The 25,508-nt window shown below is 40.4% G+C and overlaps 1 protein-coding gene across 6 annotated transcripts in view; it reads left to right on the top strand.

Moving 5' to 3' along the window:
- PTPRZ1 (protein tyrosine phosphatase receptor type Z1) overlaps window positions 1-25,508 on the top strand; it is a 114,332-nt gene that overhangs the window by 23,548 nt on the left and 65,276 nt on the right. For all 6 annotated transcript variants that reach the window (XM_082239392.1, XM_082239390.1, XM_082239391.1 and 3 more), the window contains exons 2-3: window positions 5,637-5,702; window positions 23,416-23,595. In XM_082239392.1, the coding sequence (XP_082095518.1) occupies window positions 5,637-5,702; window positions 23,416-23,595 (246 nt within the window). The remainder of the gene's footprint in view (window positions 1-5,636; window positions 5,703-23,415; window positions 23,596-25,508) is intronic.

Genomic DNA, 25,508 nt, shown 5'->3' with positions numbered 1-25,508 from the left:
TCACGACTGGACCTAATGGTCAGGGGTCCCTTCACCTTCAATAAAGGTCTACTGATGTGAACAGCTTGGTGGTGGTGGGGAGCTGTGAAATGCACAAGCAAAAGCACAGCTGTATGCTAAAGCAGTCATATGAACACACCCTAAGAATTTGTAGGGCTTTGCCATGCATATAACATAGCATGCTTCCAGATGGAGGTAAAACCCCAAAATATAATTGAACCAGCCAGCCAACTGTGGACTAAACTGCGGTTTACATTCCATCCTGACAACTGGTTTGATGGGACAGAGGGTATCTGGGGGGGGGTATGGGCTGGAGTGGATCAAAATTCTCTCCTAGATCTAGCTGATCCTCATAGTTGCTGTTTACAAAACCGTAATGGTATGTCCCCACACTTTCTCAATAAAGGTTCCATTTTCTAGTTGCAGAAAGTTCTTGGGTCTTTCCAAGACTATTTCTATCTGACTGTGGAACATGGATAGCTTAGTGCAACACTGCTATGACCTTTCTGTTTACAGTTAGCTAATCTGAAGCCTGTAAGAGAGTGTCTCTACACCGAAGAGCTTCCTGTTTAAATAGAGGGATAAATAGAGTACAATATGACAATTGAAGAAAGGTCATGGCTTCCATTATTTGGTTCAACAAACCAAAATGAGACTTTTCTTGTTATGTCAGTACCATGAGATGTTGTAAATGTTTTTGCTGTAGTGTTAGTAAAAGGGTGGCATAGTACTGAAAAACAAAGTTTATGTCTATGTTGGTTGTTTCAAATACTGTACCTTTGTAGAGAAAAATTACCCGAGTTTTGATAGCACTGTGGGGTCCCTATAATCTTTTAGATTTTGGTTATATTTTGTATGGCTTTAGTAGCACCCTGTATAGACCAAGGGCCCTCAAGGTAGCGTATTTATCTCACTTTCTGAAGGTTTACGGATAAATTTGGATTTCTTCATTTACCTCTGTTTTGATTCTGTAATATTAACTTGCTGTGCTCTGTGCTCAGACTCAATGTGTACAGTGGTACCTCGGGTTAAGAACTTAATTCGTTCCGGAGGTCTGTTCTTAACCTGAAACTGTTCTTAACCTGAAGCACCACTTTAGCTAATGGTGCCTCCCGCTGCCACCGTGCAATTTCTGTTCTCATCCTGAAGCAAAGTTCTTAACCCAAGGTATTATTTCTGGGTTAGCGGAGTCTGTAACCTGAAGCGCCTGTAACCTGAAGCGTATGTAACCCGACGTACCACTGTATTTATAAGCCTAGCAGTTGCCTGTGGGTGAGCAGTGTTGAAACAGTAACAGTGTATAGTTGTTACTTTGTCTGTCCATATTTGGTGGGACTGAAGCCACCAAAGGCATGTGTCTGGGACTCACTGGAAACTGAGGAGTTGTGGCTGGATACCAATAAGTGGGCACCAGGAGAAGCAAGACTGGAGACTGACTTGGACGAAGATATCAGTGATCTGGGGGAGCCTGGGAGAAGCTGCAGGACAGAAGAGTGAAGCCCCCATGCAGAAGGAGGGAGAAATAAGTAAGCCTGGTGTAGAGTCAGGGTCTTCCACACCTCCTCTTCCTGCCCACAACTCTCCTGCTCCACTGTCTTCCAGGACCAGGAGAGGATTGAAGTCAGTGGTACAGAAACAGATTCCACGCAGTTGGACTCTTCACCTGCTAGTGGGAAGCTCAGGTGGGGAAGATACATGAGCTGAGGTTTGTGGTGGGGTCTTGTTGCAACTGCCTCATTGGGTGCACATTTGAGCTTTCATGAAGCAAAGTTCTGGAATATATGTGTGCATCATACCTGCTCCAAAATCACCCTTTGTCAATTTAAAAATATATTTCTACCCACCTTTAGGACAAGCCCTCCCAAGTTAGCTTGCAGTAAAGAAACATAATAAACACAACATCAGATTAAAAGCACACATGGGGGCAGCAATAAGATCAATAAAAAGCTTGGCGGAATGAATTTAGGAAGCGGGGCAAACTGGAGCTCTTGGTGGAGAGAAGTCTACAAGAGTAGAAAAACCATTGAAAAGTCCTTTTCCGCAGTATCTCCTAGCCTAGCTGACTTCAGTGGAGAGCCAGACAGCAGGATCTCTGAGGTTAATATTAGGGCCCTGGTAAGGTTCATATGGGTACAGTTGGTCTTGCAAAAACTCTGAACCTAGACCATTCAGGACTTTAAAAGTTAGGATAAGAACTTTACATTGAGCTCGAAAACAAATGGGTAACCAATGAACTTAGGCAATTAAATTTGTTTAATCAGTTTTATTTTAAAAGTGCATTTTTGAATTTGAACCGCTTTCACATTGAATTTTGTCTGGCTAAGGGCTGGCATACAGAGTAGTTGTTTAACCACTGGCAAGACATTCTCCCTCTAGCCACTCCCATTTAGTAGCCTAAATGCACACCATTTAAGTTTGTTTTAAAATACAATAAAAATTAATTGACTAAAAGTTTGTTTTAAAACAAAACACACTGATAGAGTATGTTCCTGTTACCACAAGTGCATCACCTGCGTTGCCATATTTCTGCTGACTTAAAATATTCCTATAATATCAAACGAAATTTCAGTTTATGTTCCCCATGTCATTTTATTAATGGAATTACTTTGGACTAAAGTGCATAGCAGCAGCACTCTTCATAAACTATCTTATATTATTAATTAAATTTCTATACAGTGGTACCTTGGGTTACATACACTTCAGGTTACATACACTTCAGGTTACAGACTCCGCTAACCCAGAAATAGTACCTCGGGTTAAGAACTTTGCTTCAGGATGAGAACAGAAATCTTGCTCCGGCAGCGCAGCGGCAGCAGGAGGCCCCATTAGCAAAAGTTGTGCTTCAGGTTAAGAGCGGACCTCCGGAACGAATTAAGTACTTAACCCGAGGTACCACTGTACCACTGTTTATCTGAAGATCGCAACATAAACATACAAAATGATAACACAAAATACATGATAAAACCAAACCCAAACAATAACCAATAACCACCCTCCCAAAAACACATTTTAAAAGAACATAGAATGTTAATAAGACAAGGGCCCGATTGTAGAGAAACGTTTTCACCTGCTACCTAAAGATATGTAAAGGTGCCAGGCGAGTCTCCCTGGGGAGAGGATTCCACAAACAGGGAGCCACTGAAGAAAAGATTTGTTTTTGTCTTGCCACTCTTTGGAACTAACACGAAGAAGGGCTTCAGAAGATGATCAAAGGGTCTGGGTTGCTTCATATGAGGAGTGCCGGTCCTTGAGGTACAGTGGTACCTCTGGTTAAGAACTTAATTTGTTCTGGAGATCCGTTCTTAACCTGAGGTACCACTTTAGCTAATGGGGCCTCCTGCTGCCACCGCACAACCACCGGGCAATTTCTGTTCTCATCCTGAGGTAAAGTTCTTAACCTGAGGTACGTCTTCCGGGTTACTGGAGTCTGTAACCCGAAGCGTTTGTAACCCAAGGTACCACTGTATTGTAGTCCTGAGCCGTTTAAGGCTTTATAGTTCAGAACCAGCACTTTGAATTGGCCTGGCAGCCTGTGTAGTTGGGTCAGTAGTGGTACTATATACTCAACCCAGTGCCACTCACCCCAATTTGGACAGCTGCTCCAGAAGGATACCATGGTTGATGGTATCAAAAGCTGCTGCGAAGTCAAGGAAAGTTAACAGGGACACATGTCTCCTGTCTCTCTCCCGACAGAGGTCATCCAGGGCCACCAAATCAGTTTCTGCGACAAAACAGGGCCTAAACTTTCTAGAAAATCAGCTTCCTCCAAGAGCAGCTAGATTAATGTGCTCCTTTCAGTTTCTGAGCTTTATCATGGAAAAACTTCCTAGTTTTAATTAAATTAATATTTAGCCTAAATTAAATATTTAGCTTAATCTAGTTATTAATTAAATTAACAGCCCAATTTATGGATCCTAAAGAAATTATAACTGACAGGCATTTAGCAGTATGAGTTTGCCTCACTTGCCAAATAAGAGAGTGCCATTGTAACTATGCCAACACAAACCACAGCTATTATGCCAATTATAGCTAAATATATTAATTGTTGAAACATGTTCATTACACACAAGGGAAGGCCTACAAGGAATGTTTGGAAAGGTTTGTGCTAAACTAAGCAGTCTTTGCCTCTTCATAGCTCTTCTCTCTCTCTGTATGTCTGCATGTTGAGATGCTCTGCCAAGCAGAATCCTGTTACGTTTTCCCCTAATGATAACTATCCAACAGAAGGTGACCTGGGCACCCGTAAGCTTCCACTTTTTTTATTTATTTCACTGCCACTATAGGTGAGATATTGAATTAAAAAATTCCTTTAGAACATTCTGTAAATTTCTATCAAAACAGCTTATTTGCTGTTCTTCAAGCTGTCTGTTTCAAACATCCAGACTTCCTGTTTCCTCTACACTTTTACCTGTTTATCCTTATTTGTTTGCACAAAGTTTGCAGGGAGGTTATACAGCTTCAGCAGTTTGTGGAGAATTAATTTATTTGTGGAGACATTATATGACCTTGGGGGATGAGTTGAGGGGAAGCAGGTTTGTTGTTTACGAGTACCAAATCAACTTTGACCTCCTTTGTACTGTTTTGTTTTTAAATCTTTAAGATGATATTTTTGTTTCCTATTACTTATTTATGTTGCTCTGAATGTATATTTTATATTTGACTTTCTTCAGTAATGTTTTGTTCTGGGTTTCTTTTACTTGATGTTTTAATGTGTTGCAAACCACTTTGAGATTTTCTCTCTCTTAAAAAAAATAAAGTGGTATGAAAATGAAAAATAAATAATAATAATTGTACAACCTGAAATTGCTGGCTTATGATCAGCAATTCGGGGGGGGGGGGAATCAAACACCCCTTTATGATGATCAATTAAACAGTCACAAAACAATGAGCAAGCTTTTGAGTATACCGGAACTATTCATCAGCCTAGATAAGCAAAGAGAAAGGAGTGAACAAATATTGCTTGCCCCTGCATAGACCTGTAAGATCAGTTTGGGCATCTTGGGAAATTCTTTTTATGGCACTGCCCCATGCAGAATCTCATAGTGCAGAAATCCATAAATGGGCATTTTCTGCTGTTGCCCCTGTATCGTGGAATGCCCTTTGCTGAACCAATCAGGTGCATCAGGTTTCTTGCGAAAGCTTCTCTTTTAGCCCAGGCTTTCCCTGACCCATGAAATTGGCCCCTGTTTTATGTGTTTGAATCTTCCGAATTTCTGTTTTATTCACTTTCATATGTTTTTATGCTCCTTTATATTGCTGTCTTACTGGTTCTAGGTTGCGTATTTTAAAAATATACAGCATTGTTTTAAAATATATTGTTTTTTAGACTGCACGCTGCTTGGGGATTTTTGAATTATTAAATGGGGCATAAAAAGATTTAAATAAAATAAACAGATACTGTATGTCAAAAATTCATTTTTGCTGCATAGCCTTAGAAGCTTGGCTATGAGTGTGTGGTTTGTCATGAAGACTGCCTGCACTTCAGAATTTACCACTGCACAACTTATGTTAATTACGTTTCGATATTGTGTGAATATAGAACAAAGGTAGCACATTGACACTGATGCTGTTTCTTTTCTATTCTGTCTCTGTACTACTTGATGCTGACATGTTTTATTATTGCTCGTTTATTTTAGAATTTGTTTCTGGATACATTAGACAGCAACGCAAAATTATTGAAGAGGTTGACTGGTCCTATTCAGGTAAGTGTACTATTTGATATTTTATGACTGTTATTATAAATAAGCAAACTGTCTTTACAATGCAAACTGAATCAACTGGGCAAAAATGTACTCCCACATAGATTAAATCTTAGCTACTAAAAGCGTGAAGAGATCAGGGAGTGTTCTGTATTTGGTCTTGTACTTAGATTTCCCCTTCCTAAAAACAAAACGTGAAGTTCAGTCCCTGAATGTGAAACTAGAGAGGAACTTTCTCATCTCTTCTGTTGGATTCCTTATGAAAATGAATGAATAATTTTCTAAAGTTGAGTCAGGAGGAACAGGGGAAGTGTGAAACAAGTGTGTTTTTTATTGTGAGTACCTGCATGATAGGGACACAGGTGGCGCTGTGGTCTAAACCACTGAGCCTGAGCCTCTGGACTTGCCAATCAGAAGGTCGGCAGTTCAAATCCCTGTGATGGGGTGAGCTCCCGTTGCTCGGTCCCAGCTCCTGCCAACCTAGCAGTTCGAAAGCACATCAAAGTGTGAGTAGATTAATAGGTACTGCTCCAGCGGGAAGGTAAATGGCATTTCCATGCACTTCTCTGGTTTCACCAGAAGCAGCTTAGTCATGCTGGCCACATGACCCGGAAAAACTGTCTGCGGACAAACATTGGCTCCCTTGGCCAGTAAAGTGAGATGAACACCACAACCCCAGAGTCGTCCGTGACTGGACTTAATTGTCAGGGGTCCTTTACCTCTTTACCTGCATGATTGTGCATTTACTGCCATAGTTTGGGCTTAGTGTGGTGGGTGGGCTGGACCTTTAAGTGCTTCAGTAGTGGTCCAAGTCACCATCCTATAAATCAGAAAGCAGTTAGGCTGATACTCTATTTCAACTTTTTCTGGAGACATTCACAAAAAAGGTGCAAAAGAAGTGACTAAATTAGCTTAGAGGCCCAATATATTACTGGGGTGCAGTCATGCTCAAACTGTCTGTGACCTAGGTCTTCCTTCCTAATCTTTGTTCTGCATACAAACATGGGAGATAAAAACCCTGCTAAAGAATTATTATACATAGTCTTTGCACAGGATTTCAGCATGCATTCAAGAGAGGACAAAATTTCCCCTCAGGTCGCGAAGCATTGGCAGATCTGCGTTACAGCTCCTTTTATAGCCTAAGGACTTCTACTGCACACCTGCAGATCTTTTCCTTTCCTTGGTGTTCAGACCTGCAACTGGATAATATGCAAGTGGATTAACTCATTGTCTACAGTTCCTAAATGATTAAAATCTCAAGACACCTCAGCTGAGGTGTTCAGATACAAAGTCATCTCTTGGGCATAGCCATTTCCTCTTAGGAGACAAAGGTTTCTACGCCTAGCCCAATTAAACTATTCTTTTGGACTGAGTATGCCTTTGGAGTTTTATTTGTGGAAGAAGTCCTTTTGTTCTTATATTTATAGCATGTAAATGTGGATATAGTATCTTACAATGTGATTGAAGAGACTTTGAAATTGTGTAAAACATAGGATCTTTACATAATCAAGAAATAAGGCCAAGAGATTATTATATTGCCTATACAATCTCTAAGACCTGATACTTCCTTTCTGCATCTCTTCTTATTTTCTGCTTGTATTTATTTTGCCAATTTTTGTTGTTCCTTCTTGCTATCTCCTCAAAACCCCCGACATTTTCTAAATAGCTTCCTGACTCTGGTAATTGTCCGTTTACATAAGAATTGAAGTTGATAGCACTAGCAGCACTATTTCCAGTTGGTTCAACAACACTTATACTTTGCACCAGATATGGTCATCACTTCATAGATGAGTGGCATTTTAAGCCATGTCTCCACATATTACTCCAGTGAAATACACAACACTGGCCTAATAATATATTACCTTTGCTCGAAATGCAAATCACTGATAGCTAATATAGTCCTTCAGTATCATAGCTGTCAACTTTTCCCTTTTCTTGCAAGGAATCCTATTTGGAATAAGGTAATTTCCCTTTAAAAAAGGGAAAACATTGACAGCTATGTTCAGTATGCAAGTGACCTCATCAAACTACACCTGTTTTGTGTTACCTTATGAATCCTTCCACCTGAAAAGTGCAGGTTATGGATGCCTGTCATATATCATCAGGAAAGCTGTTGCACAGAACAGGGGCATCATAATCCATTGGTGTGGTGTTTTGCTACTTGAAGCAGGGTTCTATGTATCTTGAATGTGCAGTCCATAAGCATGCTAAAAGCCTACCAACAAGGGCTGCCCCCCATATGAACTGACCCAGCCACTGCAGTCATAACCTGAGGCTCTTCTTCATGTTCCTTCTCCATGAGAGTTCCAGAGGGTCGCAACATGAAAACGAGCCTTTTCTGCTGTGGCTCCCTGTTTGGGTAATGTTCTCTCCAGGGAGGCTCGCTTGGCGCCTTCATTACATATCTTTAGGCACGATGCAAAAACATTCCTCTTCTCCCAGGCCATTGGCTAATTGAACAAGCTGTGGCCTTTTAAACTGGAGGAGGGTATATTGCTTTTGTTTGTTACTATGTTATGTATGTTTGTGTTTTTATATTGTAAACCAATCTGGAACCCATGGATGGAGGGAGGTATAGAAATCTAATAAATTATTATCCTATTATAGAAAAGTTGTGGCGGAGCGGAAGTTAACCTCAGTCTCAGCCAAAAACCAAGGGACACAAGAGGAAACTAAGGCTTCTGCGACTGTTATAAAAAGTTGTGTTTTCCCATGATTACTGAGGCAGTGTAGCTTTCACCAGAAGCTTCCTGCTTTCTTATGCAAATAGCATTTAATTTGTCTTTCTTGCTTAGATACAACAGGAGGTCATGCTTAGGCTTTTGCTATTGAAACAAAAACTGACTTTCTTGCCTTGCTTTAATTCAACTGAATACACAGCTGATGTTCATAGAATTGGTGCTTTACATCTTGTAGATGCAATTATAACCAGTGGTTTGATAAATTCTGTGAAATTCTACCAAGTGTCAACAACTGAACTTTTTAGGGAAGTGCAGGAAATACCACAAAAGGAAGCCAACCCTTTTAATTCCATATTACTATATGGCTGCTAGCCAAACCACATGTTTATTGGATTGTGGTGAACTTCTTACAACCTCTTACAACCGTGAATGGTGTTCTCAACCATGAATGTGTTAGAAGAAAAGCTAACCTTCAACTCCAAAAGCTGAAAGTCAGTCACCAAGTTCCACTTGGTGAAACTGGAGAGTTTCATTTCTTGCAAATGGAAGTCAAGAGCCTACGGACATATCAAATCAGGACCGGCCCACCCATGAGGCAAAGTGAGGGGACTTGCCCAGGAGCATGTTCTGGAACACGTGCATCCTGGTTTTGGGTTTCCAAAAGTTGGATGGCATGCCACCTCTCACACTCTCACATGCACACCATGAACCTGATCTAGGTCATCCATCGTACCCCCATGGCTGTTACATAAAAACAACAATGATCACACAAGGCTAATGATATGATTGATGACACATCTAGTTTGCCCCGCATAACTCTTTAAAACTGCTCTCAGTAAGCGACTTGACTTACCAAATAGGCCAGTTATAGACATTTATGCATTGATGCTTTTGAATTACATTGATGCTTTTGAATTATGGTGATGGAGGAGACTCTTGAGCGTCCCATGGACTGCAAGAAGATCAAACCTCTCCATTCTGAAGGAAATTAGCCCTGAGTACACACTGGAAGGACAGATTGTGAAGCTGAGGCTCCAATACTTTGGCCACCTCATGAGAAGAGAAGACTCCCTGGAAAAGACCCTGATGTTGGGAAAGATGGAGGGCACAAGGAGAAGGGGACGACAGAGGACGAGATGGTTGGATAGTGTTCTCGAAGCTACCAGCATGAGTTTGACCAAACTGTGCGAGGCAGTGGAAGACAGGAGTGCCTGGCGTGTTCTGGTCCATGGGGTCACGAAGAGCCGGACACGACTAAACGACTAGACAACAACAACAGACATTTATGCAAAACTATAATTTTATTACAGTCATAATGCAGGACAAAAGAGCAATTCTATGCACTCTACTTGAGAGTAAGCTCCATTGAGACTTGCTTCTGCTTAAAAAAAAACACCCCATGCATAGGGTTGTGCTGTACCTCACAGATTTCATTTCAGATCAGTGAAGCATTTAATTCCCCCGTCTGCCAAACATCCCTGAAATAGTAGTTAAAATATGTTTTCAGTTGTCCACAGTTGTTAAATCATGAAGCAAATTAGGAAGTAGATGTCACTGTCCATTAATCTAATGAAAACTATGTAAGAATTCTAAGTAATGTAAGTGGATTCTATACTTGCAAACCAATGATCATCTTTAAAATACCCCTAGCTAGCAGAACAATGGTGGTAGGGGAACCCTGATAACTTTTCATCGTCTTTCAATTTAATTCTGTACAGCAATCCACAGTACTAATTACATTCTTGAATGCAACTTTAATCTTTCCTTCTGTCTCACAAAGTGTACCAGAAGCGTTTATTAGATTATCTTAGACAATAATTTGTTTTCAGTGTTTCCCTTTGTTATAAAACATTTATGTTCTCAGTAGAGAGTTCAGCAGCTTGCTTCCATATTCCAGAAAGCACAAACCATTTTGCTAGTGATATTCTGTACTTTACCTTTTCTAGGTATATATATATATTTTTAGAAAATGTGAGAATACATTTTTCTCACTTTTCCAATACAAAAGTGTTAATTGTAATATATTAGGAAATAGAAGCGTTAGGTGCTTGGCTTCAAAGCTATTTATCTGACATATTGGACAAGAGACTTTTGTAGTTAAGTGATGCATAAATTATTTATTTAATCCTCACAAAGCACTTAATTTTGAGGAATGATGAATTTGTAAGGCAGCTGCAAAATCTTTTTATGCAATGTTATCACGTCTCAAGGCATAGTATCATCCAACTGAGAAGTCGATTCACACATAGTAGGTTTTGAAACCATGATAGCACTTGCAGGAAAAATGATCTTGTAATAGTGCTACAAAAGTATGATAGGACACAGTTCTGGTAAAATGAATCTTATGTTTCTGCTCTTGACAATTTAGTCATAATTCTGAAGGAGCTATTTTAACAGAAATATGTAAGAGGAGATATAATAGAAACCAAAATAGCTTGAAGCAGAAAGAAAATGTACACTTAGTGTTGGTACAAGAGTTGAGGAGGCAAGGAAAGTAAGTATAAAAGGAGAATTCCTGGGTGCCAAGAGCCAAGATTGAGGCAAGTACTCTTTGGTGAGAACCTCAGCAGAGAATTAAAAACAAAAAATATGCAGTAAAGTAAAGCATGGAAATATAGGCTGTTAGACCTTTAAAATATCCACTTGTGTGTTCCAAAACTTCCCTCTTTCTCTAGAATAGGAAAACACTACACTTTTTCTTGACAGAAAAATATCTACCTGCATTTATAAGGTGTTCTTATATGTAAGATGATGGTGATAATAATAATAATAATAATAATAATAATAATAATAATAATAATAATAATAATAATAAATTATTATTTATACCCCGCCCACCTGGCTGAGTTTCCCCAGCCACTCTGGGCAGCTCCCAATCGAGTGTTAAAAACAATACAGCATTAAATATTAAAAACTTCCGTAAACAGGGCTGCCTTCAGATGTCTTCTAAAAATAGGATAGTTGTTTATTTCCTTGACATCTGGTGGGAGGGCGTTCCACAGGGCGGGAGCCACTCCCGAGAAGGCCCTCTGTCTAGTTCCCTGTAACCTGACTTCTCGCAATGAGGGAACTGCCAGAAGGCCTTTGGTGCCGGATCTCAGTGTTCGGGCTGAACGATGGGGGTGGAGATGCTCCATTTTCCTGTACTAGCAGCTGTGGAGTATTAGAATTTCTACTTAATTTAAAGACATTTTGTGCATGCATGTATGGAATATTGATGAAAGTTATGCTGCTAGTAGTGACACCACATTCTGGAACCATGTATATGTCTTAAAATGTGAAATTTCATTATGTAGCAAAAGGAAGCAGAGAAATTACATTAATTTCATGCTCTGTAGATACTAAGATAATGCTGATTACTTGCGCTGTCTGAGAAAGATGTTCAATAAGAATAACATCTCTGTCTGCTTTATCTCTTATTCTGTGGAACCATCATAACAAATGCTATGATGGAGAAAATGGAAATTTGTAGGTTAATGTGGAAATTGCACAACATGAAAAAACACATTCCAGTGCTATCTGCTTTTACAATTCTGACAAGCAGGGAATCAATTTGATTAACTGGCTTGGTTCTTTACCACCGTTGCTTGCTCAGTTGCCTCAAGCTATTTAATTAACAAATTTCCATTAGAGTATTGCAAAATCTCCATCCTTCCTGCAGTAAAACAGCCTTTTCCCTATTTTTTAAAACTTTTATGTGTTTTGAAGTTGACCTTTTTTACAAGTCTTTTCAGAGGAAATAACTCAATTAAAATATTTTTGTTCAATTTATTTTTGCTACATTTGCAAGTATTTGGAACATGCATTGTTTATTGTAATATTATATTAAATGCATTATGTAACTGTACTAATGACCTAAGAACTCAACAATAGCCATTGGCATCAATTTGGAAAGGACTGGACAGGAAAGGAAAGGACTGACTAATATTAGACTTAACAGATTTGCAGATGGGTAAGCCGTGTAAAAATAACAATTCAAGTTAAGAGTTTATTGTAAGCACCCATACTTGCAAGTTAGTTCCATTGAAACCACGAGGGCTTACTTACAAACAAATGTGTTTTAAGAGGGAGTTTTCATCTGGTACATCCATCATAGAATTGAGTAATGTGAATTACTTAGCAATTTTAAAAGATTAAGCAAGGCAGAATGAAGCATATTTCTTTTTTTAGAAAGAAGGTAGGGCAAAAAAGTTCTCCAATTTTTGGGGGGATAATTTTTTAAAAAATGTGTTGCAAGAGAAGAGCAACAAAGCAAACAGATTAGCAAATGCTATTGCAGTATGTAGGTACATCTCTCTGTCGGTGGTGATATGCTAATTTTTCAACAGGTTTAGTTTTCACTACAGAAGTTGCCATTTCAGCAGGCACAACAATGATTGCGGAGGGGGGACACAAACTTATACTCTTTCCCACCTCACCCACCTTGCTACATGTTACCAGCCTGTGTTGCACCGTCGGCACCATTTTTATTTTATTTTTTAATGTGAGAGGGCATCATAGTATTACATTGCCACGTAATGTGATTGCATCATTGTCTGATTTATCATGATTGTGCCACTGTGAGTAAACCAAGCCTTCCAATTATCCTCATTTTGCAATGGAGAGAAAGCAAGCATCCCAGTTCTGAAGCAAGTGAGCCAACCACCCCTGTTGTGTCACACCTTGCTGGTGCTTTTTGTTGCAGGCCACTGCTACATGGCAAGATTTTCTCTGTGATACTGACTTGACTAGCTGAGTGAGTGGAGATGTACATTCAGATTGCATTCTGATTTGCATCCCGCTGAATGTATGCAGATAACAGTGCAGATTGATGGCATCCCGATTCACATCTCCAGCGACATTTGACTTAGAAGTCATCCCAGAACTGGCCCTACTAAACATATTCCAAGATAATAATTAACCACTCACATCATAAAGAGCTACTCTCAGCATCCAGAAACTTCATAACCAGACACTGGAGAGACCTGTCAGGAGTAAGCATGGACCAATGGTACCAAATTGTATGGGAAACGGCCTTACTAGAAAAGCTAACCAATAAACTGAAACTGACACAGGGACAAATAGAAGAGGACACCTTCACCCCGGTATGGCTCCCCTTTATCACATACACAGCTCAACAAGACAACAAGAATCCACCAAAAGCATACAAATCAATCTGGCTAACCTGATTCAAAAATGCACCCACGCACCCCTCACTGCAGCCAACCAAAGACAACCAACCACAACCTAGGCCACCCCCAACCTCTCTCACCACCAAGGAAACACAAGAAGCTAATAGTAAGAGAACCCATACAAGTAACGCTGACACAAAACCCCACACATACACTAAGTAGAAGAATAGAAACATAACCACCCCACCCCACTCAACTTTCCCCTCCCTTTTTCCCCTTACTAACCTAACATTGTATATAACACTAATGTTTCATCTCACAACAAATGAAACTGAATTGTAGAAAACGCAACTTGAAGAAAGAGACAACACACATGTTTTTGTACACTAAGAAATCTTTAATAAAAAAAATAAAAATAAAAACAGCTGCAGGCCAATGGCACTAGTGTATTTTCCACTTAATATTTATGCTTACAAAAAAAATGTATTAAAAAACAACAACAACTATGCACAATTGTGTTGAGGCAAAGGAAAGATGGATTAATTGCCTTGACAATGGTGACACATCTCTCTTCCTCCTAAGACCTGCAAGCATTTTTATTTTTACATTCTTTCAAAAGGAGTGTGTATTTAAAAAATTCTTGTGGAAATGTTCACAAAACATGTGCCTCTTTGGCTCAATAGCCAAAGGTTTGTGTATATAAATTTTGGATGATAGTTGTCAGGCTGATTTAAACAGAAGTATAGCAATGTAGAGGGTGGGGGGAATTAAAATGTCAGCAGACTTCTCTTGCGACTGCACTTCTGACTATTTATGTCAATCTGTTTTATAGTGAATTTCATGTTTTCAGAAGATGTGTGTCATTATGGAAACTCCCAGGGAGATCAGCAGCTATCATTTACTAGACATATGTCTAACCCGGCATTCGAGCATCATTATAACCTCCCTTGCCTTGTGTTCTGATTTATCGGAGAAAGAGAAGGAGTGCAAATCACCGCTAGAGACCTGTTCTACTTGGGCTAATAAAATCCCAGTTCACTTGCAGTTGTTTCTAAAAATGTACAAGCGACTATCTTATTCCAGTCTCTAGCAGTGGGCCAGGTCTGAAATCCCATAAGTAATAATAGTAATATGAAATAACACAACCGAGTTTTCACACTGAGTAATGTTAAAATTTATAAATAGAAATATGACTTTAATTCTTAAACTAGCAATCAATTAAGGCAAATGTTTTATTCTGAACTAGAGACTGCCACCATCTATTCTCGGGAGTCTGAACATTTTCCTTTTTTCAAAAAACATTCTATTATAAATATCAATACTTTACAAAACAATATACACTTAACATTACATTACATATATTACATACAAAACATACAGCACATATCTCACCTTCACCACCCCTACCTACCAACCAACCAACCAAGACACAAACATACTGTGATTATTGACTTCCAACCAGTCTCATTGTGTAATTTTGTCACTCATTAAATCTATGCAAATTTCATATTGCTTATTTTGTTTATCTTTGTAATAATTTCATCTTTTCTCTCGTCTATCTTCTCTATTCATTAGATTTCTGTTCTCATCCTGAGGTAAGGTTCTTAACCCAAGGTACTACTTCCAAGTTAGCAGAGTCTGTAACCAAATGTTTGTAACCTGAAGTGTTTGCAACCCAAAGTACCACTGTATCTGATTGGGGGTGGACTTTGGTAACACAGTGGTACCTCTAATTATGAACTTAATTTGTTCGGGACGTCCGTTCTTAACTTCCAAATGCTGTTAACTAGAAGTGTGCTTTTGCTGCCGCTGCACCGCTGGCACACAATTTCCATTCTCCTCCTGGGGCAAAGTTCTCAACACAAGGTAACTCTTCCAGGTTAGCAGAGTTTGTAACCTGAAGCATTTGTAACCTGAGGTGTTTAAATCAAGGTACCACTGTATGGCACTCCCAAGTGGATGTTATCAATTACGGATCTTTTCAATTTTGCACCCCTTTGCCTTGGCACCCTGTGGGGTGGGGGAGATGAGAGCACCACCCTAAATCTGGCACTGATCTGATCTTATTTGATCGGCTCTCCATCAGGGAAATAATTGGTGGCTAGATGCACAGATTCTTAAGCATTTGCATAAGGTTAAAACAGCGGTTACATGCACATTTGTGTGCAGTATGTCATAATTGCGTTGTACTTTTTTAATTGGAAAGCGCTTATCTTTTTTAATTAAAAAGCTTTTCATATAAAGCAGGTAATGAAGATAGAGAGCTAATAGGTGTGTGGTGGCTGTCCAGTGTTTTTTCCCCTCACTCGGCACCACATGAATGACTCTCTGCCGGCTGGGAAGAAATGCAATGTGATCCTGGCTCTTAGGGTTAATTCCCATGAGACTTACATGGCTGACTTGGAGAACAGGCAGGAAGACACATAGATAAGACTTTCAGGGATGTGGAGGAGCTGCTCTACTACCATACAGATAACTCCTCTGCTGTGATAGAAAATGAGAGTCTCATGTTGGAAGAATATAATAGGCAAGAACATGAGAATGGCTTGCTGGGTCATGTCAATAGCCCAAGAAGGAGCTGAGTACAACAGCACTCTCCCCACTTGTGATTCCCAACAACTGGAGTGGAAGTAGAATGCAGCCATCATCACTAAGTAGCCATTGGCAACCCTATCCTCCACGAATTTGTCTAGATCTTCTTTTAAAGCATCCCAAATTGGTGCCCATCGCTGTTTCTTGTGGGTGTGGATGAACTACGTGCTGTGTGAACATGTATTTTCTTTTCTGTGTCCTGAACCTTCCTACATTCAGCTTCAATTGGAGCTATGAGAGAGGGAGAACAAAATGATCTTTTGAAGGGGACCTATTTTGAGGGTGATTAAATACCTTTCACACCAAGGATATTCTTTTAGGGCTTGAAAGTTTATCTTTGGTTTGAAAGGATGCCTGTGCTTTAAGGTAGTTGCAATGATGGGCATGAATTCTGGTTTGTGTTCTGGTGAATGGACCTGAGACAGGCATAGGCTCCCTCAGTTTGATGGTGTTCGAATCTTCTTGTCCTACTTCCCTAGACCCTAAGCACCTTACATCTTCACATCTCTCTGTGTCCCAGAACCCCTGGCAGGAAACTAAAGTGCTGCACATTTAACCAGGGATCATCCATTTCTTTTTTCTTTTTTTTAGCTATCTGCCTGTTCCTAAATAAATTATTTTTATGATTATGTTGTAGACTAGCACATTCTCCAAATTACAGAGCAATTGAAATGAAATGTCGAGTGCTAACCAAATGGGTGGTAGACTTGGTGCTATAAAGGGTGTGTGTCTAAGGAATAGTTCAAATGATTTGGAAACCAGGTTAATCTCAGAATAAGCTGAGCTCAAATCCTGGTGAAATGGATAAGTGGTTCTGGAGGCACAGGTAGCCTCAGTGGCTGGAAGTGCCTTTTCCCGGCTGCAACTGGTGCAAAAGTGATGCAAAGGTCATTCCATGGATGAGGAGAGCATAGCCACAGAGGTTCAGGCATTGGTGTCTTCAAGATTGGATTGCTGCAATGCATCCCCTTATGCTTGATTTGGAAGCAGCAGTTATTGCAAAATGCTGCAGCCTGGTTTCTGACAGAAGTCACACCCTGTCAGCATATAACACATCCACATAGATTTCTGCACTAAGATTGCCCATTTGCTACCTGGGCAGGTTCAAGATGTTACAGTTAGTATTAAAAGAAACACCCTCAATGTATTGGGACCAGTTTACCTGCAGGATTTTCCTAGCCCATATGCATCCCCTCAACCACTTCAACCTATGGAACTGACACAAGTACAGGTGCCACATATAACTTGTTCCACGCTTCTAGGAAATCAATCTTTTTAGTGTGGCAGCACCTTCACTTGGGTTCTCCCTGCCTACTGACATCGGGCAGGTGCCTTCACTGTATTCTTTTTGATGCCTGCTTAAAACATTTTTGCTTATTCAAGCCTATCCAGGCATGTAGAACTTACAGCAGTCAGAAGTTTAAAAAGAAATTCAAAGTTAGAAAGATATAACTACTGTTGCTTTTACTCTTCTTGAATGTTTCAAAGTGTCTCTTTTTATTGGTTATTTTATTGGTTATTTTTGAAGCTGTTCAGAGGTTTTCTTACAACCATATTAGATAAATCAGGTTTCGGGTTGTGTGCAATGAACAAGTGAAGTACTTTTCATTATCCCAACCCATGAGTATAGCCAAGTGAGCTTTGTAAATTCACAACTTAGATTCGGGGCAGTGGAGCCAAAGAAAAGGTTGTGAATAGGAGTTGGATACTCCTTATTTGTTTAAACCAAGCAACATTTTAATTATTCAATTTATCATTCAAATTTGCATTTTAGACATAACATGTTGCTATGATTTGTATGCTGCATTAATGGCAATAAAAATAGTGAGATCAGTCTATTTCTGCTTTAATGCATATGATTGTTTTAGCTATTTGTTATGGTTGTGCAAATGATGGAGGAAAATACTATACTTTGTTTATCTAGATGCTCAGTTCTGCCAACTGCTGCGACAGTCAGGAGTAGGGATTTATTTAATTTTTTTTAAGTATTTCAACTGCTGTTCATGCTTCCTGGCATATGCACCACTTGATTAATTCATCATAGCTGGAAGTCTTAGCTCTTTCATGAGTAGCACCTTTTGAAACACTTTTCTTTCATCCTTCCTGGAATTTGGTGACAGTATGCAAAGATCAGCAGTTCTGTCATATGCTGCAGGGCAACAGAAAGACTTTGTGCTTTTCCATTAGTCATTAGTCTTGCCCTCTTTGAAATCTGAATATTCTGAAATTGTGCTAGCTTCTCTGTTAGATACAAAATTGCATATTGATGCGCCTGGCCACCTTTTCATCCTTTCTGTTCATAGTTTTGTTGGGGGTTTTTTGCAAATGAATTGCTTCTCATCTCTTTTTCCAGCTGAATCAATGCAGCTCTCCATGTGTTGCTTTTCAGTTAGGTCTACTATTTTCTGTGCATGTACATGAGCAAATGATTTGGAGTGCTCACATATCTTCTTTTGGAGTGGTTTAAACTGCGCTTTCCTTGAAGTTCCATTGTACTCAACAGAACTTGCACACCATTAAACTGAAACATTGTGTTTTCAGTGTTCCCAAATGCTTTCCTTTGGAGCCGCCAAAACAACTTCTCGGTTTTCTTCCTGAGCACCTTCTTCAGACTGACCTTAGGAGCCAATCCTCAGCGGCTGACTTACCTCCTTTCACTCTGAATAGCTCAAATCAGCAGAAAGGGTGAGAAGACTCCTTTCTCAATAGCTAAAAAGCTGCCCCTTTGTGCTGTTTGGGCTCCTCCAGGATGCAGGAGACAGGCACCTTGGAGAAATAGTAGCAGGCATTTTGCCTCCTGTAACCCCAGACCACTACACCTCTGGGGCAGGCAAGGCAGGCAGCCACTAGTCTCCTATCACAAGCACACACCCCAAACCTCTGTTGTCTTCATTCCAGGTAACACTAATTCTTCCCTGTGCCTCTTTTCCTGGAACTATGAGGCGTGGAACAATTGCCACAGAAAAGAGGAGTGAACATTACATTTTGTTGGAAAGGTCTGGGGCCCTGCCTTGTAGCCAACAGCAATCTGAAGACAAAATGGTGAAGAGAAAAATTAGTCCCTAAATGAATGGTGCAACAAGACTTTTTAAAGTGTTGGTCCTTGCTGGGAGGGTGATCAGTTCAGGTCGTGAAATGAGCAAACTTAGTTCAGAATTGTCCCTGGCACAATCTTAGTTGCCAATGATGTAGAGCATAAAGTGGGGTTGATGTTTGACATAGAAGTTTGGCATGTTGGCAACAAGTAGCTGTTTTCAGTCTTTCTGCAACTTATTAACACGCCTCAATGACATTTTTAATGACCCTTTTAACATGGTTTCACTTCCAAATACTAACCAGGTCTGACCCTACTTAGCTTCTGAAATCAGACTAGGTTGGGCGTGTTCAGGGTAGTATGGCCATAGACCCCTTTTAACATTGCTGAAATAAACTTAATTGCTTATTTAATCAATATATATTTATTGCACGGTAAAAAGTGCTATTTTAAAAATCCAGATCTACAGTATAGTCAACTCACTTCGAAAAAACATTAAAACAGCAAGCAATAATTATCACCCCTCCAATCTAATAGCTCATTATTCAGAACTTATGGCTGAATCTTAGCTTTGACCAATGTTATATTTATGTCACTCTTCAAAAGAGCAGCATGAATTTTTCTGACCAATTGACTGTTCACAATGATCTGGAATCTAATTAGTGACAGCTGGATTTATTTCTCAGTTGAGGTTAAAGGTAAGAGATACTGAAATGCTATATCAATTTTAAAAATTCTGTTTTAGATTTAAAGATAGAATATGGCTACTGATATAATAGTTTTGAACTGCAGTGGGACTTCAGTGTACTTATAACCTAAGGACACAATCTGAAATGTAATAAATCATAGTTTAAGCCCATAAAAATGTATGGGATTTGGCAAATTGGAATTTTTATTATTATTTCCTAAATAGTAACTGTTTCTTGTGTTATTTGTTCCATAGTAATTTGACTTCATTTTTTTTTTACCATTTTTGTTTTAATAGTAACAACTTTGCTGGGGTTTTGGGTCAGTTACCCACAGTCTGTGGATAGCAGCATTCCCTTCCCCTCCATCCTGTTCCTTGTCCCTCACTCTCAGATCACTGAGGGTCCTTTACCTTCAAAGTGCTTCTAAATATTTATTGAAAGCTGCAAGGTAATTTCGGCAAAGTACTGTATCTATTGAAATGCATATAGGAAATACAGTACGGCACACTATCAAGAGTGCCTGCTGAAATAAGACAGTCCTTGCCTGCGAGCAGAAGGACAGCAAGGAGGAAGCCAGAGAAGCCCCTCTAGGAAAGGAGTTCCAATGCCTGAAAGCAGCCACCAAGAAGGCCCTCCCCTGCGTCCCCACCAAACATGCATGTCACGGTCTGAATCACAGGCGATTGAAGTCCCTGCAGGGGACGTCAGGACCAGGGGCAAGATGGCGGGGTGGGAGCAGGAACGGGGGACCAGAAGCCAGGAGTCAGGAAGCCAAAAGTCCAAGGGTCAGAGAGCCGGGAGTCAAGAAGCCAAGGGTCAGGAAGCAAGGAGTCACAAAATCAGGGGTCCGAGGATCAAGAAGCAAGGAGTCAAGAAGCCAAGGATCAGGAAGCAAGAAGCCAAACACAGCAAGGCAGGAAGCATGTTGCTGTGGCAAAGAGCTGAAGGGAAATGCTGACCTTATACCCCTTCCCAGCTCTTGCCACCAGGTGCTGTGAGTTACGAATCAGCCTCACCTGTGAGGCTGCTCCTTGCCTCTTCAGAACAAACTTAGGAAGGCCCCAGTCCTGCAAAGTCCTATTGGTCACAGGGCCTGGCTCCTGAACGCACCCCTGACAATGCATGTGAAGGTGGTAGGACTGAGAGAAGGGCCTCCCCCAAAGATCTCAGAGTCTTGGCAGGTTTTCATGGGAGTATATGGTCCTTCCAATAGCCTGGGACTAAGCCAAATAGATTCACAACCAGCGTTTTGTACTGTGCCCAGAAACAGACTGGTATCTAGAGAAGTTGTTGCAACAAGGGAGTTGTGTGCTCCATGCAACCAGTGTTGGCCAACAGATTTTCAAAGGGATGTCACTGAGGAATAAGCACAGCTGGTGAACTAGCTTTAACTATACAAATGTGCTCTTGGCCACTGCAGAAACCCGGGTATCTAGGTTCAGGGCAGAATCCTGGAGCACACCGAAACTGCAAACCTCTGGCTTTTCACAAGGAGTGTAACTCCACCCAGCACAGGTTGGATCCCTGTTCTGCCTTTCAACTGACCTGTAGCACTTTGGTTTTGTCTGGATTGAGTTTCAGTTTGTTGTGCTGGGCCTGGGGGTAACCCAAGAACAGCAGTCCAGGTTCAGTCCAGAATCCATAGGTTCCACTAGGAGTCAGTCCAACAGGGTCAAGGCAGGGCATGAGGCAGGAAACCAGGCAAGGACAGGGACAGGTTCTCAGGCAGGGTCTGGCATATAGCAATGTTGCTCCCACAACCTGCGGCGGGATCCGACAGCCTTTTATCTTTGTCGGAGTAACAGCTGGTCCTGATCCCCCGGTGACTCACCTCCCTGCTTCACCTGAAGGCAAGCACTCCTGCGAGTACTCAGGTCTCTCCTTCTCTCAGACCTTAGTCTCTGCATCTTGGGAGACGTCGGTGGGTTACTAGACCCAGAGGCCGCCTCAGCCTCTCCTAACCCAACTGGTAGTGGAGCAGCTGTAAGTGATTGCCCAGAAGACAATGAGGTAATCCCCGCATCTGGAGCCAGGGCAGGCTCAGGCCCCTGACTTGGCCCAGCTGCTGCTTGTTGCAGGGGAACCTGTGCAAACTAGGACTCTTCAGGATCAGGCCCCAGACTTAGTTCAGATGATGCCTGAGGCAAAGGATCTGGTGCAGACTGAGACTCCTCTGGTTCCGAGTCTGAGCCCGAGTCCTAGGCCATCACATTTGTTCATCCTCATGCAGATGACAGGCATTTGTTTAGAATTGAGACAGTTTTCTTGGATTTAGCTGGAAAGGAGAAATATTGTGTCTGGCAAGGAAAAGCTGTGGCTTGTTGGAGGGTGAATGATAACCAGCTAGAATAGGAAGGGTACTGACTAGAACAGGCATGGCCTAACTTGGTCCTCCAGATGTTTTGGGACCACAATTCCCATCATCCCTAGCTAACAGGACCAGTTGTCAGGGATGATGGAAATTGTAGTCTCCAAACATCTGGAGGGTGAAGTTTGGCCGTGTCTGGACCAGAAGGACAGCTGGGGGCACTTGTATGAATCATTCAAACCAGATATCGGTAACAGTACAGAAAGGCTCTTGCCTTGTTGGAAGGCTAATATCTGCAACATCAGAGTCTTTTTCAGCAATATAGAGATAATTGGTTCTAATGAGCAGTGTAAATTTTAGGCAATCAACCCATGTGAGATTGACCATTCCCTTCCATAAAGTGCAATTTTTCATTTCACAAAAGAGAAGGAATGTGTTTCCTTAAATTGGTCGCTGACAGATTACCATTTTCACATGGAGAAGATGTGTGAGCAGTTATTTGCAGGAGTTGTGGATATTTTCTTGAAGCTATTATAAACATTCGGACTGATACATTTAGCCAAATAACAGCTCTTATCCCTGCATCAATGCTATTACCATGGATGCAGTGACTGCAGAAAGCCATGTTAAGCCATGTTACCCCACAGCAAACATTCCTCCCCCCCCTTTTCATTTTTTGCCATTTAAGACATTTGAAAGATGTGTAACACCATATTCAACATTCACAAAACTCTTGTCATTTTTCTGTTTTTATATTGTAAAACTCCCTGCAATCCTCGGATGAACGGCAGAATGATGGTAATGATGATGATGGTGTTCGGAGGTGTTTCAAAATTAAAATATTCCTCTTGGAAACCTGGGGCCCAAGCCCTGTACTCTCAGCAAGTAAATCCGAAAGAAATCCCACAGAACTGCTAATTAGCTGTTACCATTCCAGATGTTCATTTGCATGCTTGTCTTGAACCACAAGTCAACCTGCAGAATTAAAGGCAGAAACAAGGAATTCAAGCATTCTAGGCTAGAAGCTCTTCATGTTAGCTTCACACATGAAGCACGTTTTTGATGCGGTAGAGCATTCATATGTGCTATTCTACCACAGATGCTTTGAGATGATTGAGCCTTGTAAGGCTCTTATGCACTGAATAGGGGATAAAATTGGTCTATAATGTAACTAGGTTTTCCTGAATGGGCATTGATGCACAATGTATTGTAAACAGTGATTTGTTGTTGCTTTCATATAAAACCCAGTGCTTTCATACAAGTTTATTTAGATTGCTTACCTGTATTGTTTTGATGTTTAGGAGCATTAAATCAAACAAACTGGGGGAAGAAACATCCAGCTTGCAATGGTGCCAAGCAATCGCCTATTAATATTGATGAGGATCTAACTCGAGTAAATGTGAATCTTAAGGAGCTGAAATTCCAAGGCTGGGAAAAAGAATCAGCAGAAGAAACTTTAATCTACAATACAGGCAAAACAGGTACAAATTTCACATCTCCTTTTTTTTATTTATTTAATGTTTTGATTTAACCTTTTGCACTTAAGTATTTTAAAACCTCTTGTTTTGTTTTCTTTCTTTTAATCATCTTCAAGTTTGGGTTTTTGCAATTACGAGGAAGACAGCTGGCAGTAAGATTCAAGCATCAAGTCAAGAGGACTCAAAGGGAAATTATATGCATTGACAAAAATAGCCCTAGAAATAGCATAATTACTGTAATCCATTAATGCGTGCTTACTGAAAATAAAGATTTAAGTATTTTCCACATAATAATTATTGACTGTTAATACCTACACTTGACATGCTGCTATGCTAATGTTTTCACAACTACACAGCTAGTGTTTTCAAAGAGCAATTTATAAAGGCTATTATGTTTGAGCAATCATTTTATAAGAGCCCCTCACTTATGTGTAGGACTGGAATTTCAAAGAGAAGCCATTACTAATTGAGCAGCTGCTGCCAGCTACAAAGGTTTACACATAGGTTTACTATGGAAAGGCGCTAGTGAACCACCTGAATCGAGATCTGGAGGAGGCTGTCTACTGCAGTTTGCTGTCTGTCTGAATGTGCAGTGTATCATTCCTCTAGATTTTCCAGGAGAGTTGTGATATCTTGCACAGTGTTGGATATAAATAAATTTCCCTGCATGCTATATAAAGGGGGCTTTGAACTGTTTCTCAGGCAGCAATTTCCATGCTGCATTACCTGATAACACATCACATTGTAAACTGAAAGGTATTTCCAAAACAATTTGTAGAATGCCATTGGGGTTCTGTTGATCGAAGGACAAAAATCGAAAGTCCTCCTGGGCATGCTTCAGCTATTGGGTGCACCAAAAAATATCTCTTGATCCCAGACACAGAATTCCTTACATTTATGTTAATACTGCTTTTAATAGCTAAACTTTGGATAGATTGACTCAATGTATTTAAGGCCCATCCACCACACATTTAAAGCACATGACTTTCCCCAAAGCTTCCTGCAATTTGTTAAGGTTGACTAGAAAGTCTAGCTCTGTGAGTTCCTCATATTCTTTGGGGGAAGTCATGTGCTTTGGATGTGCTTTGAATGTATAGTCATACCTTGGATCTCAAATGCCTTGGTTCCCAAACAAATCGGCTCCCTAACAATCGAAACCTGGAAGTGAGTGTTTTCAAATGGTTTTCAAACGTTCTTTTGGAACCCGAACATCCATTGCAGGTTCTGCAGGTTCCGAATGGCAGCAGGAGCTTCCTGCAGCCAATCAGAAGCCGCATTTTAGTTTCCAAACGTTTTGGAAGTCGAACGGACTTCCAGAACGGATTCTGTTCGACTTCCAAGGTACAATAGCATGTTGGTGATCTGTCCGCATTTTACAATGCTAAATTGTTTTCTCTTCCATCCTACAAGAATACTATGTGAAACTATATAACTATGAAACAGTGGCATTTGGATTGTTTTTCCTCTTAGAGGGATTTCCAAACAACTTTTGAAAGAAACAATAAATTTGTGCTGTTGCTCATATTTATCTTTGCTGGTGGGTGAAATATTCTTGAGATCTCCTTTAGTTTTCCATTTGAGAGCTCAAAATAGTTAGAAAGAACCAGTAAAAGAACCAGAACCAGTAAAGCAAAGGATTGCACTCATGTAGCGTTCCTGTTTCAGTGAACAGGGAAAGTCTGTATGTGGTGCATGATCACACAGGCATTTCTTTGGTGATAGGATGAAAGTAAAATTATTGCTCTACCTTGAGCTTCATCTTAAGACTCTTGGTCCATCATCAAGCTGTTAGCACTAGAATTCTGTAATTACAGCAATGAATTTTCTCATTCTGCCTCCTGGAGATGCTAGAATATTCACAGTCCACAATAGAATCAACATTTATTAGGTTCGATCAAGGCAAGCAAGGTGGTCCT

This window comes from Podarcis vaucheri, assembly GCF_965113315.1.
Source record: "Podarcis vaucheri genome assembly, chromosome: 10".
Classification (NCBI taxonomy): Eukaryota; Metazoa; Chordata; class Lepidosauria; order Squamata; family Lacertidae; genus Podarcis; species Podarcis vaucheri.
This window is presented reverse-complemented; position numbering and strand designations above follow the sequence as displayed.